The sequence below is a fragment of the Canis lupus genome, chromosome 1, assembly GCF_011100685.1.
Source record: "Canis lupus familiaris isolate Mischka breed German Shepherd chromosome 1, alternate assembly UU_Cfam_GSD_1.0, whole genome shotgun sequence".
Taxonomy (NCBI): domain Eukaryota; kingdom Metazoa; phylum Chordata; class Mammalia; order Carnivora; family Canidae; genus Canis; species Canis lupus.
This window is the reverse complement of record NC_049222.1, coordinates 105838462-105859288: the sequence shown is the minus strand read 5'-3', so window position 1 is coordinate 105859288 and position 20827 is coordinate 105838462. Positions and strand designations below refer to the sequence as shown.

Below are 20827 nucleotides of genomic sequence, written 5' to 3'. Positions count from 1 at the left end.
TTCCAGGACTTTGAGGGGGCTAGCTATTGTTAGGAAAAGGTCATTTATTACTGTCTAATAAAACCGTAGTCATGATGATGTGGGAAACAAAGGCAGAAGAGAAATTATTAAATTTCCTTACTACTTGCAGCCCATTGACAAGTCGTTGATGTGGGCAGAGTGACATTCCTCTAGGGATTCAACTGCCTGGATGTTATACTTTGCTAAGGGCAAAAGGCAACCCTAGTCCAACCCCCTGGCTTCTGTAAATCTACTTTAACATAAAAATTCCTTTTGGGGACACCTGGGTGTCTCAGCAGTTGAGCGTCTGCCATTAGCTCAGGGCATGAGCCCAGGGTCTGGGGATCGAATCTCATATCAGGCTCACTGCAAGAAGCCTGCTTCTCCCTCTGCCTATGTCTCTGCCTCTCTCTGTGTGTCTCTTGTGAATAAATAAATAAAAATCTTAAAGAAGGGATCTGTGTGTGTGTGGCTATCATAAATAAATAAAAATTTAAAAAAAAGAAGATTGATAAAATAATTTCTTCAAGAAAGATAGCTGAGTTTCAAATAAAAATGATATGAGTCAGTAAAAAGTTTTTGGAGATGGAAATGAGGAAGGTAATGTAGGAGATTCTTAACAGATTGGCCTCTAGGAGACTATATGAAAGGAAATGGCTGATTATTGTGGATTTTATGTTAATAATTGGCATAGAGGGTGAGTTTAGTTCTATTTTATCTTTTGTGCTATTTTTAGACAGCCTTGCTTGATAGCTTGCTTGAGTCTTTTTTTTTTTTAATTTTTATTTATTTATGATAGTCACAGAGAGAGAGAGAGGCAGAGACACAGGCAGAGAGAGAAGCAGGCTCCATGCACCGGGAGCCCGACGTGGGATTCGATCCCGGGTCTCCAGGATCGCGCCCTGGGCCAAAGGCAGGCGCCAAACCGCTGCGCCACCCAGGGATCCCTGCTCGAGTCTTGATAGCTGGATAGTAGCATCGAAACATGGCAAGTTTGAGCTTGGAGTTCTAGGATAAATGGAAGATAAGGCAGGTCAATGTTTTGTTCTTGATTGGGGATTCTCTTAATTGGTTGGTGTCAGAGATGATGTAGGAACAGAGAGATTAAGGAAGAATGTGGCATCAGTTGAAAGAAGAAATTTTGGGAATGAGTATATCAAATGGCAAATAATGAATATGGTTTATATGAATATAGATGGCCTATACCTGTGCTATCCGGTGTGTTGGCCACTGGCCCCATGTGGCTACATAAATTTAATTAACATTAAGTAAAATTACAAATTCAGTTCTGCCATTACTCTAGTCACTCACATTCAGGTACTCAATAGTCAGTGTGGCTAGTGGGTACCATATTAGAAAACATAGATATAGAACATTCCCATTATTGCAGAAAATTTTATTGAACAGCACAGTACACAGTTATAGTGTGATTAAACTGATTGGAGAAGGTAATGTTTCCATCAGTCAATAAACTGTACTCTTCTCTAGGACAAGGGCAAATGGCTTAAGGACTTTTTTTTTTAATAGAGAAAATGTGCACACATGCAGGTGGTAGGGTTGGGGCAAGAGGGAGAGGAAGAGAGAAAGAGAATCTTAAGCAGGATCCACACTCAGCATGGAGCTAGACATGGGGCTCGAGCTCATGACCCTGAGATCATGACCTGAGTGAAATCAAGAGTTGGATGCTTAACTGACTGAACTACCCAGGTGCCCCTAAAGACCTATTTTTAAATTCTAGATGGACATATATGTGTCTGGATATATTGGACTGGATGAGGTTGCATCATTTCTACAAAGAAAATTCAAGTATTGACTACAGTATTACTCTAAATAGGTGATTGGTGTTTTATATAAATTTAGTTTTGATGTGCAGGTGGAATGTGAAGGAAAGACTAAGTAACAAGATGATTGTTGAATATTTTACCTCAATGATCTTGGGATGAAATTCTGTAGGTCCTACATTCTGATTTTCCAGTTCTAGCCCTTTGTTATGAAAACCCACATTGTTTATATGTTTGATCAACATTTTTTTGATGTTTGGGGGAATCCCTTGGTGGCTCAGTGGTTTGGCACTTGCCTTTGGCCCATGGCATGATCCTGGAGCCCTGGGATCGAGTTCTGTATCGGCCTCCCTTCATGGAGCCTACTTCTCCCTCTGCCTGTGTCTCTGCCTCTTTCTCTCTGTGTTTCTCATGAATAAATAAATAAAATCTTTAAAAAAAAAAACACACTTTTTTTGACGTCTCTGGATAGGATTTTCATATTCTCTTTGCATATCCCTCTCCCAAAACTCTTAAGATGTGGAATCCATGAAATTCTTGTCCTGGGCTTTCCTCTTTCTCTGTCCATCCTTCCTATATTATCGCATCTGGTTCTGTGTAGTCCAGATATTTTAGTACTATTTATATACTCATGACATAAAATTGTTATCTGAAGGGGTGCCTGGATGGCTCAGTTGGTTAAGTGGCTGACTTTTCATCTCAGCTCAGGTCTTGATATCAGGGCTGTGAGTTCAAGCCTTGCATTGGGCTCCACGCATGGAGCCCCACTTAAATGTTATCTGAAGTCTGGAACTTTCTCCACACTCACAGATCTAACCAGGTACTTCATATTTGTTCTTGAACGTATATATTATATAAAACCTAATGTGTCCCTCAAAATAAGCATTTGATTCCCCACAAATGCCAAACCTGTCTCCCTAATGTTCCTCGTCGTATTAAATGGCACCAGCATTTATAGAGATGTGTAAGCCACATATCAAGAAGTTATTCTTGATGATTCTTTCTTCCTTTGGCATCCATTCTTACACTGAGCCTTATCTTTTTGTCCTGTCATTGTCTTTCCCTTCTCTATACTGTCATTGTCCTTGTCTGTTTCTCTATCTCCATGATGGTCATTCATGCTAATGCTGTTACTTCTTGCCTGAACTCTGCTGTGGCCTCTTGTGTATTCTCTCAACAACTTCATTTCTCCAGTTCATTCTTCATACAACAGATATGTGATTATTGGTATTTGGAAAATATTGTATTCCTGCCAAAAGACATTCAGTCGCCTATGGCCATTGCTCTTAGCTAAAATCTAATTTCTAACAAAGTCTTCCTCTATCATCTATATGTTCTCAATTCTTCCTCCCTTTTGTTTTTTTTTTTTTTAAATTTGGAAGTATTTTTTTTAATTTTTTTAATTTATTTATGATAATCACAGAGAGAGAGAGAGAGGCAGAGACATAGGCAGAGGGAGAAGCAGGCTCCATGCACCGGGAGCCTGATGCGGGATTCGATCCCGGGTCTCCAGAATCGCGCCCTGGGCCAAAGGCAGGCGCCAAACCGCTGCGCCACCCAGGGATCCCTCTTCCTCCCTTTTGAAACTTATCTATTTCCCCTTCACTCAAGCTCAAGACAATGCAGGTACATCAGCCTCTCTTATGTTTCTTGATCATGCCTAAGTTTTTCTGCCTTTGGGTTTTTGCATTGGCTGTTCCTTCTTAGGATGTTCTTCATCAAGTTATTTGCATAACATTTGCTCATTCTTATCTTATGATGTCACCTTAACTTTCCTTGTCTCGTGGATAGCTTTTTTTTTTTTTTTTTAAAGATTGTATTCATTTATTCATGAGAGACATACACAGAGAGAGAGAAAGGCAGAGACACAGGCAGAGGGAGAAGCAGGCTCCATGTTGGGAGCCCGATGAGGGACTCGATTCTAGGACTCCAGGATCACACCCTGAGCCGAAGACAGGTGCTAAACTGCTGAGCCACCCAGAGATCCCCGTGGATAACTATTTTAACTAAGATTAACCTACCACTGCTCTATCACCTTCAATATACATACCATTTTGCACATTCTGTAATTTTTTTCTTTGGTTACTTGTTGATCTGCTCTTTCCCCCCTCAATCTTGCTCTCTCTCTTGTTACTAGAATGACAGCTCCAGAGAGACAGATTATATAAGGTACCTTAGTGTCATTGATTTATTCTGATTTTGATATTCTAATATTATTCTAATGCTTAAATATCATATTGTAGTATATTCCCAAATACCAGCACATTCAGTGTTTGTTGGATGAATGGATCCATCCCCTCTATCTTCTTTTGTTCTGTTCCAATCACAGTGTGGTTCTATTTTTACTTCTGTCACCATTTTGCAAGGTCCTATTTGGAAAGAATCCCAAGTTATATTTATTCATTCTAGGCTGTTTCTGAAGTAGTCTGTTTTTCCTTTTGCTGTTTTATAATACTGTCTTTTTTGCACAGAGCACAGGGTATATTTCTCTTAGACTGGGATCTTACAGAGAGCTAGCCCAAACCATGGCTTTTTTTTTTTTTTTTACATTTTTCCCCCTAAAATTATCATGGATGTTTTCATTCTTCTTTTTCCTAGAAGAAATATGGGAGATTGACCATATGCAGTGGCACCCAGAAAACCAAAACAGGAGTAAAACTTTGGAAAGATGTCAGCAAAGTTATGCACTTGGAAATAATTTCGATTTATGCAAAAGTCTTGTTCCTTTAATACAAAGACACAATAAGTTTGGCTCATGTTATAAAAGTTTGAAATCACACTTAGGTTTTGTTACCCAGAATAGAAGATATGCAGGAGAGAATTCTGATAAGTTTGGTAGATGTGGGAAATCATCAGTCTCCATCCAGCAGGATACAACCATTACTAGAATTAAATGCCATGGATGCATTAAACCCAGTAGCTCTAAATCAAAGCTCAATGAACATCAAAAAACTTATACAGAAGAGAAACCACATGAATGCAGTGAGTGCGGAAAAGGCTTCTCCAAGAAGGCACAGCTCATTAGGCATCAGAGAACTGAAAGAGGAGAGAAGCCTCACAGATGCAGTGAATGTGGGAAAACATTCATGAGGAAGATTCAGCTCACTGAACACCAGAGAACTCACACTGGAGAGAAACCCCATGAATGTAATGAATGTGGAAAAGCCTTCTCCAGAAGGTCACAGCTTATGGTACATCAGAGAACTCATACAGGAGAGAAACCCTATGGATGCAGTGAGTGTGGCAAAGCATTCAGCCGAAAGTGCCGTCTCAATAGACATCAGCGATCTCACACTGGGGAGAAACTCTATGGATGTAGCGTGTGTGGGAAAGCCTTTTCCCAGAAGGCATACCTCATTGCACATCAGAGACTTCACACAGGAGAGAAGCCTTATGAATGCAGTGAATGTGGAAGAACTTTCTTTTTTAAGTCAGATCTGACCAAGCATCAGAGAATTCATACGGGAGAGAAACCTTATGAATGCAGTGAGTGCAAAAAAGCTTTCAGGAGCAAGTCAAAGCTCATTCAGCATCAGCAGACTCATACTGGAGAGAGACCATATGTGTGCAGTGAATGTGGCAAAGCCTTTGCCCACATGTCAGTCCTCATTAAACACAAGAAAACTCATACAAGAGAGAAAGCTATAAATTCACTGAAGGTGGAGAAACCTTCCTCAGGGAGTCACAGCTCTTTATACATCAGTGAACTTGCACAGGAACAAAACCAGATGAACACAGTGCCTGTGGAAATACCTTCCTTGGGAACTCAGCCCTTGTTAAACCTCCATGAGTTCCTTGGGGATAGAAATGTAATGTTTGTGGAACAGCCTTTTCAAAGAAATCAGGCCTCAGTAGATAGTCAGGAATTTGCACAGGGAATAAGTCTTGCAAATGCAGTGAATGTGACACCTTCTGTAATAAATTATGTCTTTTATGTTACAGATATTGTGTAGGAAAGAAAATCTCTGATACCATAACTTATCTGATAATAGAAAAGCCTTTAGCAAGAATATTCCACACATTATATGTCAGAGCTCATTTTGGATAGACAATGGCTGTACTGATGGTAGAGGATAAGTCTGTGAGAATTCAGACTTATTAAATATCTACGAAATCCCACTGGGCAGAAATGCAGCTATTGTAGGGAAGCCTTTTCCTGGAGGTAATAACTCCATTGGCATCAAAGAATTCCTACAGGACCAGAATATTAGGAAAGAATGTGATAATGTTTTCAATGATAAGTTCTACCTCATCACATCACAGAAGTGTAGAAAGACACCTCTAGAGACACCGAATATGGACAACATTTTTAGTAAAATGTGGAAGAACTTATAGGAAGGAGAAAACCCCTGAACACAATAAAAGATGGAAATTCTAAGTTGGGAATTCTATTGCCAAACTAATATGTCACAATTTTATACCTTGGGAATCTGGGACTTTTCTAATAAATGAAATCTTGGGACTAGGAATTGCATCCTGTAGCAAAAATGTATGAATATGATGAATGTGATAAGAGGCTGCTGTAACAACCATAAATTTGGTGGTTTAAAACAACTCACATGTATTACAGCTCTGGGGGTCTGAAGTCTGGACTAAATACATCCCACTGGGCTAAATACAAGGCATCCCACTGGACTAAATACAAGGTGTTGGCAGGGCTATATTTAATTTTGGACGCTCTAGGAGAACCCGTTTTTCTTTGCCCTTCCATCTGCTAGAAGCTGCCTAAATTTGTGGCTTGCAGACCCCTTCCACCTTCAAAGTCAGCAATAGCTGATCAGTTCTTCCATCACTCTGGCACTGATGTCTACCTCTTTCTTACATTTACAGACCTGTATGACTACATTGGGCCCACCCAGATAATCAGGATAACCTTCTTATCTTAAAATCACTCTGCCTACTACCTTAATTCCCCCTTGCCTTATACTGTGACATATTCACAGGTCCTGGAGATTAGGGTGTGGACATTTTTTTGGGGGGGGGGGTATTATCTGCCAACTGCAGATCATTCTCTGGCATCCAATTATTTGTGTCCATACCACATGCAAAATATATTCACTCTCTCCTAGCATCTCAATCCCATCCAAGTCCAAAATCTCATCTAAATCTAAGAGCTCAGGGACACCTGGGTGGCTCAGCAGTTGAGCGCCTCCCTTCGGCCCAGGGCGTGATCCTGGAGTCCCGGGATTGAGTCCCACATGGGGCTCCTGTGTGGAGCCTGCTTCTTTCTCTGCCTGTGTGTCTCTGCCCCTCTCTCTGTGTCTCTCATGAATAAATAAAATCTTTTTTAAAAATATAAAAAATCTAAGAGCTCAAAAGCTCTAAATCAAGCATTGGGTGAGGCTCTGCATATAATTTGTCCTGAGGCACAATTCCTCTGTGAGCATGTGAAACTCTAGAAACAAGTCAGGTGGCCCTAGAATACCTAATTGCATCTTTTACTTTAAATGACCTTTGCAGTGTAGTGGAACATAGTTATAGGTTCTGGGGATTAGGACATGAACATCTTTGGGAGACCATTCTATCTACTACAAAAACATTAGATTTCAGAGAATTCATACTATAGTAAATTCCTACCTAGCCATTAAATTTATGGAAGTGTGCACAAGGAGTAACCTTTTTTCTACAATCAGGGAATCTTAACACTTGTGTCATTATATGTGACCAGCAAGGAATACTTTTGAAATATGTAAATCAAATGATCAGCACTGTAAAATAACTTATAAATGCCCTAAAGGAACATGAGATTTATGTGCTGTAAATGCTGCCAAATGTATTTGTATCTATTCTGAAATTGTATAAATTAACATCCTATTCTGAGTATAGAATGCATATTCCATAATGTGCCTAAGTACCAGAATTCTTCACAGCCAATTCCAACAATTTTTTTAACAAATGCTTATGTACTCTTATTAATAACAAAAAAATACGAGTGGGCTGTTTTCAGACATTGGGCAATAGGGAGATCGGGATAGCTATCTCAAGAGAAAAGAAACAAATGAAGAGAGCCTTATGACTACCTCCAGCCTGGAGAGAGTTTCCATTCAGCATAGGAGGGAGAATCTAATCAGATTCTGGCAGTCTCTGAATTGAGAGTTTAGAGTTTGGAGAATTTAAGGTGGCTCAAATTTATGGGGTAGGTTACAGAGAGGAGCTGCACCCAGATGTAGCACATTCCCCACATGATTTGAAGTTGTGATCACACATATGTGAGGAAGCTCCCTCGGCTGGAGAAAGAACTACTGGAAAGGAACAGGCAGAGCCATCCTTGGAACTTGCACAGGTTGGAAGTAATTTGTGTTTCCACCCATTGGAATGGAACCCCCTCCCTGCCCCAGCCCAACATTTGGAAAATCACAATGGAACTTCATAAAAATAGTGCCTCAGTGGGTCACTCAAATTGGCTCTAGACTAACGGCTGCTCTGAACCAGACAAAGCATAAATGCAAACCACTACAAAACCAAACTGTTTCCAAGTAAATTAATTGCTTCCCAGACCTATACCCAGTAGTATTTAAAGAAAAGAAAGCAATCCATCAAGAAAATCAACAATGTCAAAATCACAATGTCTGGCATCTACTCAAAACCTAACCAGGTCTGCAACATGAAGAAAAGTCAGTAGAATCCCAGAATTGGCATAGGTGACAGAAAATGATGTTAAAAACAGCTATTACAAATATTCTGTATGCTCAAGAAAGTTGTATCAAGTAGATGATAAAAATTATAATTTACTGTGGGGTTTCTCTCCACATGAGCAAAGAAGTAGGTGAGGCCCAGTCTAGTTACTGGTTCCACCAATCCCAGGTTGTTCAGCCTCCCAAAAAGAGGTCAGAAGGAGGTAATTTCCATCAGTGAGGACCAGGTCCCATAATTTCCATCAGTGAGGACCCAGGCCCAACTCAAGTTGGAGTGTAGTTTGGTTTCTGTCTTGGCCCTCTGGTTTTTCTGAGAACTGAGGCATGTGTGCCACACCACAGGTTTCTGAGAATTACAGTTTGGGATACATTGTTTTTCTAGTGAGTGGCTGGTCCTTGGCTGTTTGGCTGCTACAGGGGTTCTGGGACATGCAGTTCATCTGCTTTTGTCTATTTTTCTTCACATGAGAATTCTGCTTGAGTTCAAGTGGCTGGTGAAGAGAGTGCCTGTCAGAACCCTATCAAAGACATCCATGGTTTCTCTATGTAGCATGTGAGCATGTGAGGGAATTGGTTGTCCGTGGGTCGAATCCAAGCTTATCCTGTGGCTCAGTGTGGACAAGGGCAGGTCTTGGTAGGTTTGTCCTGCTGTGTGCCTGGACAGGCTTTAGAGAGCAACTTTGTTTTATGGGAGATATTTGTCCCCATTCCTCCTGCTCTAGGGGACTAGATGGACCCCGTCTTGGAGCTAGGGAGAGGAATTTGATTGTGGGTCCTACTGAACCTGACTGCCTCTTATCCCATCACTTCCCCTCTTGGTTCTCAGAAAAAACTGTGGGTATCTGTGTGCTCTAAGGGGTGTCTTGTCCTGACCTCCCCTCACCAGTTCTGTCACCATGAGCAGAAAATTTCTTGAACAATGTCTGCCATGCAGTGCCTTGAGGACTAAGCAAGCAACTTTCCAATAGTATTGTTATAAACAGGGAGGTGATTTAGGCAGAAAGAAATTTAATTTACATACTTCAGAACCTACAACAGTCTGTACAGATTTACAGATTCCACCTACTTGGTCTTGATTTCCAGTCTAGAACTTGGCTCTCTAGAATTTAGAATCTGCCAGACCTTAAGAAGTCCAGAATCAGGTATCCCATAGTTGCCTGGTGCTGTACAAGGGAGCAGTAGCTCCTGGTTTGGCTTTCTCTGTGTTTTGTGTTTTAGGAGTAAAGGTAGAAGATTAGAAGTTCCTAGTTGGTGTGTGAGCTGATTAGTTGGCTCTCTGAGGGCTCCTTTTTCTAACTCCAGCTTTGTGCATTTAAGAATTCATCCTGGGGGGATCCCTGGGTGGCCAGTGGTTTGGCGCCTGCCTTTGGCCCAGGGCGCGATCCTGGAGACCCGGGATCGAATCCCACATGGGGCTCCCGGTGCATGGAGCCTGCTTCTCCCTCTGCCTGTGTCTCTGCCTCTCTCTCTCTCTCTCTCTCACTGTGTGCCTATCATAAATAAATAAAAATTAAAAAAAAATCTTAAAGAAAAAATCCTTTGGAAACTTTCTTTACCTCTGCCCTCCTCACCAAGATACATGTTGGCAATCGTTCCCCAAGTATATGATCCACTGATATACATCTGACGGGCTTCATTGAGTAAGGGACAGGCAGGACTCATAGGGAGAGATAGGTAGGGGGCCACATCATCAGGCTCACAGAAATCCCAGAAATGCTGAGGTGTAATGAAACCAGAGATAAGGGAACAAACCAGGCCATCCTGCCCTGGACATCAGAGGTAGGTCTTTTTATGATAGTCACACTGTAACCAACAAAGAATAATCAGATCACAAAGAAGAAGGCCACAAGCTCCAACCAAAAAGGCCTAATTAAACTGGTCAGTTCTAGGGCAGCCCCGGTGGCGCAGCGGTTTGGCGCCGCCTGCAGCCCAGGGCGTGATCCTGGGGACCCTGGATTGAGTCCCATGCTGGGCTCTCTGCATGGACCCTGCTTCTCCCTCTGCCTGTGTCTCTCCCTTCTCTCTGTTTCTCTATGAATAAATAAATAAAATCTTTAAAAAAACATAAACTGGTCAGTTCTAAATAAAAGACTGTTGTGGGAGGTCCATGTTGGCAACCCTATCGGGACCCTTCACTCCTGAGAGTTTTTTCTATATCCTTGATTAATAAAATTCTATCACTTCACTCACTTTCTTTTGTCCACGAGATTCATTTTTTTTAAAAGATTTTATTTATTTATTCATAGGCACAGAGAGAGGGGCAGAGACACAGACAGAGGGAGAAGCAGGCTCTATGCAGGGAGCCCGATGTGGGACTCGATTCTGGGTCTCCAGGATCACACCCCGGGCTGCAGACGGCGCCAAACCGCTGCGCCACCGGGGCTGCCCGAGATTCATTTTTTGACCCTGTGAGACAGAACCTCACTTACTCGCTTCATTGAGACCCGTCAGATGTAGATCAGCAGGCCATATGCTCAACAGATGATTACTAACATATATCTTGGGAGGGTAGAGATAAAGGAAGTTTCCAAGGGAATTTTTAGAAGTTAAAGGAGACTTACAAGATCCTTGAGGTGGGGCTAATATTAAGGTAAGACTACCTTTTGCCCTTAGCAAAGTATTAACATTGACACAGTTGAGTTCTTAGAAGGTCATTCTGCCTGTCTCAAGGGCTTATCAATGGATGTAAATAGTAAGGAAATTTATTTTTCTTTTTCCTTTGTTCCCCACATCAAAAGCTATCAATGGTGAACCTAAATATTACCTTCACTTCATATATGGAGGAAAAAAAGGCCAAGTCTATCAGAATGTCTATTTTATCAATATTTCATTAATCATTTAATCTTTGCCTATCTTAACAGTGAATAAAAATCTTTTTCAGGGGCGCCTGGGTGGCACAGTTGGTTGGGTGTCCAACTCTTGGTTTTGGCTCAGGTCATGATCTCAGGGTTGTGAGACTGAGCCCTGTGGTCAGGCTCCATGCTTAGCCTGGAGTCAACTTGAGACATTCTCTCCTTCTCCCTCTGCTCCTCTCCCCTCAAATAAATAAACCTTAAAAAAAAAAGTCTTATTTTAGTTTTTTATAAGTTGCTGTTTACTTCCATCCCCCCATTTTAAGTTGGTTATCTTTGTCTTAATCATATTGAGTATTTATAACTATTATTCTACCCCCCTCCCCAATTCTTGTATGTTGACAGACACCCTGGCTCTGGGCTATTATGAATAAAAGGTGCTATGAACATTCTTGTAAGCCTTCCTGAGGACATATCATTTCAGTTTTTTTTTTTTAAGATTTTATTTATTTATTCATGAGACACACACACACACACACACACACACACAGAAAGGCAGAGACACAGTGTGGCAGAGGGAAAAGTAGGCTCCATACAGGGAGCCGGACGTGGGACTCGATCCCGGGTCTCCAAGATCACACCCTGGACTGAAGGCGGTGCTAAACTGCCGAGCCACAGAGTCTGCCCTCATTTCAGTGTTTTTAAATAAATATGTAGGAGATGAACTGCTGCCTAATATAGTTGTTTTTATTTATTTATTCAAGTTATCTCTATACCCAACATGAGGATTTAACTCACAACCTGGAGATCCAGTCTCATGCTCTTCTGACTGAGCCAGCCAGGTGCCCCATGGTTCTGTTTTATTTTGCAATTCTCTTAAGCTTAGAAGTTAGTTTTGAAAGGATTTTTACTCTTTAAAGATTTTGATAGTTTAAGGAATATGGATATACTAACAGTGAATTTTTAAGTTGGGCGCTTTATCCATAGATTTATCTTGAAGGAAACTTCAAAACTGTCCTGCAAATACAATTCTCTGCACATAAGCATTTCTGTTTCCTCATTCTTCCAGTTAATTCTGGTTGGATTAGATTTGATGTTTACATTATGATGACTATGTAAATACTATTTACAGCTCAGCCACATAGTATACTATGATTGTATTTCCTTTCTTGTACAATTTTTTTATTCTTCCTGGAGTTGTCTTATTTATTCCTTCCAGAAATTCTGGCCTTTGGTTCTTAGCAAGCCCTGCCCTTCGCACTGGCTCCACATGACTTGCGACCTGGACATTGGCTTGGGACTGTTCTCACCTTTTCTGGGCAGTAACTGTATCTCCCCACCACCTCTCCCAAAGGGAAGCTTGGTTTCTTCCAGTCACTATTTTTCACTTCCTTGTGATTAAGTTTTGGAATATAGGTTAGGTCCAGAGCCGATGACCAAGAAATAATTTTTGAGACGTCTTTGGTGCAAAATGGTGGTTTTATTAAAGCCTGGGGACAGGACTCATGGGCAGGAAAAGCTGCTGCCCCGGGCCTGTGAAGGGTAGCTCCCAACCTGGGAGTTAGGAGGGGTTTGAAGATAGCCTACTCTCTAAGGAATTAAGGAAGCAAGGTTTCCAGAACCTTGAGGGGGCTAGTTATTGTTGGGAAGGGTCACTTTTTCTTTTTCTTTTTTTTAAATTCATGAGAGACACAGAGAGAGAAAGAGACAGAGACACAGGCAGAGGGAGAAGCACGCTCCCTGCAAGGAGCCTGATGTGGGACTCATACCGGATCCTGGGATCACACCCCAAGCCTAAGACAGACACTCAACTGCTAAGCCATCCAGGCGTCCCATGGGAAAAGGTCACTTACTACTGTCTAATAAAACCTGAGTCATGAGACCCTTCAGATGTACACTGGTGGGCCGTGTCCTTGGAGGATGATTGGCAACATGATTGGCAACACGTATCTTGGGGGTTTAGAGATAAAGGGAAATTTCTAAAGGACCTTTTATATGTTAAAGTAGACTTACAGGATCCTGGGTGTCGGGCTAAGATTGCCTTTTGTCCTTAGCAAAGTATGAACATCGGGGCAGTTGAGTCCATAGAGGAATGTCCCTTTGCCTGTTTCAAGGACTTGTCAATGTGCTGTCCCAGGCTCGTGCCTTGTCCTCAGCTAGCCCTGTGTTCCCCCATCACTTGGATGGCATTATCACTCTCCCTATACCGTTACTGCTTCTCCAGATACTTTTTTGTCCTCAAAATCTTCCTCTTGGCCTCCATATCCGTCAGAAGCATTCCTAGGGTATTTGCCCTTTGGCTTTTATGTTTGCCCTTTTTCCCCCGTTAAAAAACTTTATTTTGTATGGACACTTAAATTCTAAGATGGCTGCACCTCGTGTGTTTTCCAAATCTTTCTTCGTGTAAAGTGGATTTTTCTCGCCAGCCCGCTGAGGTAGACGTATCCTACTCCATGTTTGCCTTGTGTAAGTAGGTTCAAACTTTTGAAAATCAGTGCAGTTTGTAGCGCAGGATTTAAGGTGTGAGACATGGGAGTGTTTTCGGTAGGTTTTCATTGTTTCGAGCCTTACCTGGCTACTCTGGCCAAAACGACCACTTCGCCTTCCGTAGGTCGATTACCGAAGGGCAGCCGCCTGGCAGACCCGCTGGCCAAATGGGCGCGGACATATTGACTCCAGGAAAAGCCGGAAGTCCAAATGACTGTTCTCGGTAGAAACGCCTCTGGCCCTCGTCGGCCGCCATCCCCGGGCGCGGAGGCTGGGCATGGGCGCAGCAGGAGAATTTGCGGAAGTGCGGCTTGTAGGAGGTCGCGGTGGGGTCACTAGAAAATCAGGTCTGTGTATGGTTCGGTATCTGGAATAAGAGGAGAGGACCGAGGCGTCTGTGGGTGCCCGAGTGGGTGGAGCCTTGGGGTCTGTGGGGGAGAGGAAGCAGGTGGAAGCCGGTGCCGATGTCTGTGTGTGCTATGCCTTTGGAGTGTGGGGGCAGTGGTTACCGATCTGTGGAGACCAACGGTTCCGAGACCGCTGTCAGGCTTTGGGTTCTGTCTGTAGCGCCCAGTGATTGAGCTCTAGGGAGGGAGGGGGGGCGGTTTGTCAGTGAAAGCGGTGTCCACTTCGGATTCGGGTTTTACTCTTGCGGCTCAATGAGGGGCAGAGGCGCATGGTCAGCGAACCCTGGTGTTTCGGGATTATTCCGGGGAGGGAGAGTAGGGCGATGATGAGTGCATGGGAGAGGTCCAGGTGTGTCAGCCCCTTGAGAGGTTTGTGAGAGCTGAAGCACACTTGGTGGGTGGGTTGAGGGTCCAACGTTTCTTTCTCTCCAATCCAAGCCCCTGGTTTGCCTTTGTCTTTGCACATCTCTTGACCCCATAGTTATGATGGAGGATTTCACACAGAGTGGTTTCAATTAAAGAGGATTTTGCCCTTTCTGCAAGTTTACTTTATGTACGCATACGCACACACAGCTGGAAATGTTTCTTTTGGGTGCCATTGTAACACAGTAAACTAACATTGCTGTTACTCCAATTCTGTTCCCCAACGGTAACATTTGTTACCTTTTTTTCATTTCCCTTTTAGTCTTCGGTTTTCTATGCTTCACAATTCCAATATTCTATTGAAACAGGCATAATTTGACTCTCTATTTAATTTCATGTTATAAATACTATATAATAAACATACGTTTTTTCTTTAAAATTTTTTTAAACTTATGTAACTATTTATTGTCAAGAGGCAAATCTGTGCCATTATGCATGCAATCTCAGCATTCATTTATTTTTAATTTTCTCTCTCTTTTTTTAAAGATTTTATTTATTTAATCATGAGAGATACAGAGAGAGAGAGAGGTAGAGACACAGGCAAAGAGAGAGAAGCAGGCTCCATGCAGGGAACCTGACGTGGGACTCCATCCCAGGTCTCCAGAATCACGCCCTGGGCAGAAGGCAGGCACCAAACCGCTGAGCCACCCAAGCGTCCCTCAGCATTCATTTAGATAGAATTTGAATAGGCTTGTGTCTGAGTAATCTCTACACCTAACAAGGGGCTCAAATTCACAACCCTGAGATCAAGAGTTGCATGCTTCACCGACTGAGTCAGTCAGGTATCCCTAAATAGAATATAAATATTTAAATACTCAATCACTTTTTTTTTAATATTTTATTTATTTATGAGAGACACACACACAGAGAGACAGAGACAGAAACAGAGACACAGGCAGAGAGAGAAGCAGGCTCCATGCAGGGAACCTGATGTGGGACTTGATCTTGGGTCTCCAGGATCACACCCTGGGCTGAAGGCGGCGCTAAACCGCTGAGCCACCAGGGCTGCCCACTCAATCACTTTTAAAAACAGGTTTTTATTCTCCATTTACCCATGCACGTGGTTTCCGGTCACTCCTGTCCACCTTGATCTTAATTTTTTTTGCCAGTGTGAATGGTGTTTTTAAACATTTTATTCTCTTCTTTCAATTTACTATCACAAAGAAGAAAAATTACATTAAAAATCTGCTGCTTCACTGAATCCTTAATATTAAGAAGTTCCCATTCCCTGTAATTTTTTATTGTTTAAAGAATTTTAGTGCAGCCCCGGTGGCTCAGCGGTTTAGCACCGCCTTCAGCCCAGGGTGGGATCCTAGACCCAGGATTGAGTCCCATGTCAGGCTCCCTGCATGGAGCCTGCTTCTCCCTCTGCCTATGTCTCTGCCTCCCTCTCTCTCTCTCTCTCTCTGTCTCTCATGAATAAATAAAATCTTTTTAAAAAATTTTAAAAATAATTTTACATTTGAACACCTATTATGTCTACCACCTAGATTTTTGTCATCATGATTTTGTTTCCTTTATTCCATATCCATATATCACTTCTCAGTCATTAATATACCCTTTTACAGGGATCCCTGGGTGGCGCAGCGGTTTGGCGCCTGCCTTTGGCCCAGGGCGCGATCCTGGAGACCCGGGATCGAATCCCACGTCAGGCTCCCGGTGCATGGAGCCTGCTTCTCCCTCTGCCTGTGTCTCTGCCTCTCTCTCTCTCTGTGACTATCATAAATAAATAAAAATTAAAAAAAAAAATATACCCTTTTACATTAAAATTTTTTAAAAGATTTTATTTATTTATTTATTTATTTATTTATTTATTTATTTATTTGAGAGAGATAGCACAAGCAGGGAAGAGAGAGAAAAGCAGACTCCCAGATGAGCAGGGAGCCCAATGTGGGACTTGATCTCAGGACCTGGGATCATGACCTGAGCTGGAAGCAGGTGTTTAATGGACTGAGCCACCCAGATGCCCCTCTTTTACATTTTTTAATGTTTATTTATTTATTTAAGTAATCTCTGCACCCAACATTGGGGGCTTTAACTCATGACCTCAAGATCAAGAGTTATATGTTCTTCCAACTGAGCCAGGTACCCTGGTTTGTCTCTCCTTTTTTTTTTTTTTACTTTGTTCATTTATTTCTTAAATTCCACATATGAATGAAATCATATAGTATTTGTCTTTCTTTGGTGGCTTATTTCACTTAGCATTATACTCTGTGGATCCATCCATATTGTTGCAAACAGGAAGGTTACATTCTTTTTTATGGTTGAATAATATTCCATTATATATAGGATATATGCCATATAATATGGCATATAATATTAAGTATATTTTATATATATGATATAAAGTTATATATTATATAAAGTTATTTTAAATACAATATGTATTATATATGTGTATATACACCACATTTTCTTTCTGTTCATCTATCAATGGACATTTAGTTTGCTTCCATAATTTGGCTATTGTAAATAATGCTGCAGTAAACAGGGGTGCATATATCCCTTTGAATTAGTGTTTTCATATTCCTTCATATTCTTTGGGTAAATACCCAGTAGTGCAATTACTGGATCATAATGTCATTCTATTTTTAATTTTTTAAGGAATCTCCATAATATCTTCCATAATATCTACCAGTTTGCATTCCCACCAACAGTGCCTGAGGGTTCCTGTTTTTCCACATCCTTGCCAATATTTGTTTCTTGTGTTTTTGATTTTATTATCCTGAGAGATGTGAGGTGATATCTTACCGGGTTTTCTGTGTACAAACTTTTGTGTAGATATCCTTTTACTTCTGGATGTAAATCCTATGTGAAATTGTTGGTTCACATGGTAAAATATATTTAAGTGTTAGAGGTACTACCAGACTATTTTCCAAAGTGGCTGCACCATTTTACATTTCCATTAGCAGTTATGAGTGTTCTATTTCCTCCACATGCTCCCCAACACTTGTTATTTCCTTTTTTTAAAAAAACTATATCCATCCTAGTGAGTGTGAGCAGTATCTCAGTTGTGGTTTTGTTTTGTTTATTAAAGATTTTATTTATTTATTCATGGGAGACACAGAGAGAGACAGAGGCAGAGGCACAGGCAGAGGGAGAAGCAGGCTCCAGGCAGGGAGCCTGAGGTGGGACTGGATCCCGGGTCTCTAGGATCAAGCCCTGGGCTGAAGGTGGCGCTAAACCGCTGAGCCACCCGGGCTGCCCTCAGTTGTGGTTTTGATTTGCATTTCTCTGAAGAATGATGTCGAGCATCTTTTCACGTGCTTATACTATGCATAACTTGAATACATATTTTCACTGAATATAGATTATTAACATTTCTTTAGCTTCATTGGATGTGTGTACTTTTATTCATTCAATTAATTATCTAGTAGCAGACCTAAATAATCCCTGTATATCAACTTTGCATGCTTATGCCATTATTTCCTTTGTAAAGATTCCTAGGAGTGGATTTCTTGGATTCTAGCTAAATCTCTATTGAAAGTATTCAATACTAAATGTTAAACTATTCCCCTGCATTGAATAAGCAGTCACTCCCCACTACCACCTCCCCAAGGGGGTAGAGACAACTACCCTGACAACTACCAATCTGCTTTCAGTTTCTGTGGATTTAGCCATTCTGGATATTTCATATAAGTGAAGTCATACAATATATGACCTTTTGTGTCTGGCTTCTTTTACTTAGTATAATGTTTCATGATTGTGTACTGTGTTCTAGGGTGTTCCTTCCGTGCTTATCCAGGCCATTTCATTTATAACCCTGCCTTAACCTTCATTACCTGCTTGCACTGAGTGTAGAATTCAGCCAGAGGGAAAAGTTGGGGTCTTCTCAGGTCTCTTCCAAGCAGGTGTCCTGCCCTGTACTTGGCTTTATTAATTCCCCAGTATGCCCTACTGCTTTTGAATGGCTTAAGTTCCCGAAGAAACTCTCTCCTCAGCTTTTTCTCCCAGCCTTTCAACTGTGCCTCAACTATAATCTTTTTTTTTTTTTTTTTAGTTTTTATTTATTTATTCATGAGAAACAGAGAGGCAGAAACATAGGCAGAGTGAGAAGCAGGCTCCCGGGAGCCTGATGCAAGACTCGATCCCAGGACCCTGGGATCATGACCTGAGTCAAAGCAGATGCTCAGTCACTGAGCCACCCACGTGCCCTTCAACCATAATCTTTTGTCCCAGGCATCTATAGGTTGTTTGTCTAACTGTTGTTGTTTTTAAGATTTTACGTATTTATTTTTTTATAGAGTACACTAGTGGAGGGAGGAGCAGAGAGAGAGGGAGAGAATTTCAAGCAGATTGCTTGCTGAGTGCAGAGCCCAATGTGGGGTACCATCCCACAACCCTGAGATCATGGCCTGAGCCAAAATCAAGAGTTGGTCACTTAATCCCCTGAGCCACCCAGGCGCCCCACCTTGCATTGTTTTGTTTTGTTTTTTTAAAAGATTTTTAATTTTTTTTAAAGATTTTTTAAATTTATTCATGAGACACAGAGAGAGAGAGAGAGGCAGGCAGAGACACAGGCAGAGGGAGAAGCAGGCTCCACACAGGGAGCCCGACATGAGAGTCAATCCCGGGACTCAATTCCGGGACTCGATCCCAGGTCTCAATCCCAGGTCTCCAGGATCACGCCCTGGGCTGAAGGGAGGCGCTAAACCGCTGAGCCACCCAGGGATCCCCAAGATTTTTAAATTTTTTATTGACTCATGAGAGATACAGAGATAGAGGCAGAGGGAGATGCAGGATCCTGGCAGGGAGCCCGATCCTGGACTCAGTTGCCGGCCCGGGGATCATGTCCCGAGCTGAAGGCAGACACTCAGCCGTTGAGCTACCCAGGCATCCCCCACCTTACATTATATTTGAGAAACACCCATTGCTTTTCTATCCTGTGCGAGGTCCAAATTAGAGGGATGAGCATGTTGCATTAGTCCTTCAGGTAGGCCTCAGACAGATTGGAACAGATAAACACAATTCTTTGCATTTAAATAAAGTCTGCTCTACTCATTCCAGGATCAGGAACCAGAGTTCCCCACTGGGAATCCTGGCTCCTATCTCTATCTAGCACTACTACCAGGCTGGGGAGAGGGTGGAACAAGGGCAAATAAAAATGGTACAGAACTTTCCTACCATTTTTTTTAAAGATTTTATTTATTTATTCATGAGAGACACAGAGAGGCAGAGACACAGATAGAGAGAGAAGCAGGCTCCATGCAGGGAACCTGGCATGGGGCTTGATCCCAGAACTCCAGGATCACACCCTGAGCCAAAGGACGCTCAACCACTGAGCAACCCAGGTGCCCAAGTTACCTCTTTCTTGATTGAACGATCACTCTGCTACTTAAACCTGTGACTATTTTTCAGAGTTATGATAAAGGGTTTGTTTTGTTCTTTATTCTGACAGTTCTTACTTGCTTTGGTGTTTCTGTGGAGGTTTGAACCCTTGGAACTTCCCACTCTGCCATTTTCATTCAGTGGGAGTTCCTCCCACAATGTGCATGATTGATTTTGTTTTGTTTTTTAGTCATGGGTACTTTTTTGAAGAAATGAACTACATATGCAACTTAAGTGATAGCCTCTAATTCATCTCCCTTCCCTCCCCAGACATAATGGCTTTCTTGAACTTGTTCTATATAACGCATGTTTTTATACTTTCTTTTTTTTTTTTTTTAAGATTTTATTTATTCATGAGAGACACAGAGAGAGAGAGAGGCAGAGACACAGGCAGAGGGAGAAGCAGGCTCCATACAGAGAGCCCAATGTGGGACTCGATCCTGGGACTCCAGGATCATGCCCTGGGCCGAAGGCAGGCGCTAAACCGCTGAGCCACCCAGGGATCCCTGTTTTTATATTTTCACTCAATGTGTATATAGCAGGAAAGAATAATCTTGTTGTATATGCTTTAATTTTTTTCTATCAGTTTGCCTTTGTTTCTTTCACATGACTTAGTGAAAATGGTTTGTTAGATGATACTTTCCTGAGCACCTTGTCTTCAAACTGAGGTATGTACAAAAACTTTCGTACATGAGCACATTTGGTCTTAAAGGAATAGATATCCAAATCTTTGCCTTTTACAAATTCTCTTTCCAAAAACTGACCTGTTTGAGAAGCCCCTCAACCGTGGGGCATTATGCTCTGCTGATTCTCCTTTGCTGGCTTCCTTTCATGGACTCCACTTCTACTTCATGGAAGAAAGTGCTCACATACTCACAATCTGGTGTTCCAGTGCTCCAGAGTACAGTAGCCTCCAGGGTTCCAAATAAAAGGACAATACCAGAGAGCCAGGATATTTAGAGGTGACGATATGA

General features: G+C 41.9%; 2 protein-coding genes and 1 long non-coding RNA gene across 6 annotated transcripts in view; 2 read left to right on the top strand and 1 right to left on the bottom strand.

Annotated features, from left to right (window-relative positions):
* Positions 1-20827, top strand: part of ZNF613 (zinc finger protein 613) — a 66267-nt gene that overhangs the window by 22430 nt on the left and 23010 nt on the right. For 2 of the 4 annotated variants that reach the window (XM_038527947.1, XM_038527944.1), the window contains exon 1: positions 13894-14042. The exons of the other annotated variants lie outside the window; for them this stretch is intronic. The gene's annotated coding sequence lies outside the window, so the exon portion shown is untranslated. Of the gene's footprint in view, positions 1-13893; positions 14043-20827 lie in introns of those variants that run through there. 4 annotated transcript variants of the gene reach the window in all.
* Positions 720-14166, bottom strand: LOC111099014. The gene is made up of 2 exons (XR_005354494.1): positions 13780-14166; positions 720-1008 (listed from the first exon to the last, which is right to left on the bottom strand). It is a non-coding gene; the product is annotated as an uncharacterized LOC111099014 (long non-coding RNA).
* Positions 4380-7609, top strand: LOC491432 (zinc finger protein 577). Its single transcript, XM_038527969.1, has one exon. It carries the CDS (start codon positions 4403-4405, stop codon positions 5732-5734), a length of 1332 nt encoding a protein of 443 aa, XP_038383897.1. The 5' UTR covers positions 4380-4402; the 3' UTR covers positions 5735-7609.

Bases quoted from the DNA above. Each gene is read 5' to 3' on its own strand.
- LOC491432 (XM_038527969.1), top strand. From the start codon at position 4,403: ATGCAGTGGCACCCAGAAAACCAAAACAGGAGTAAAACTTTGGAAAGA.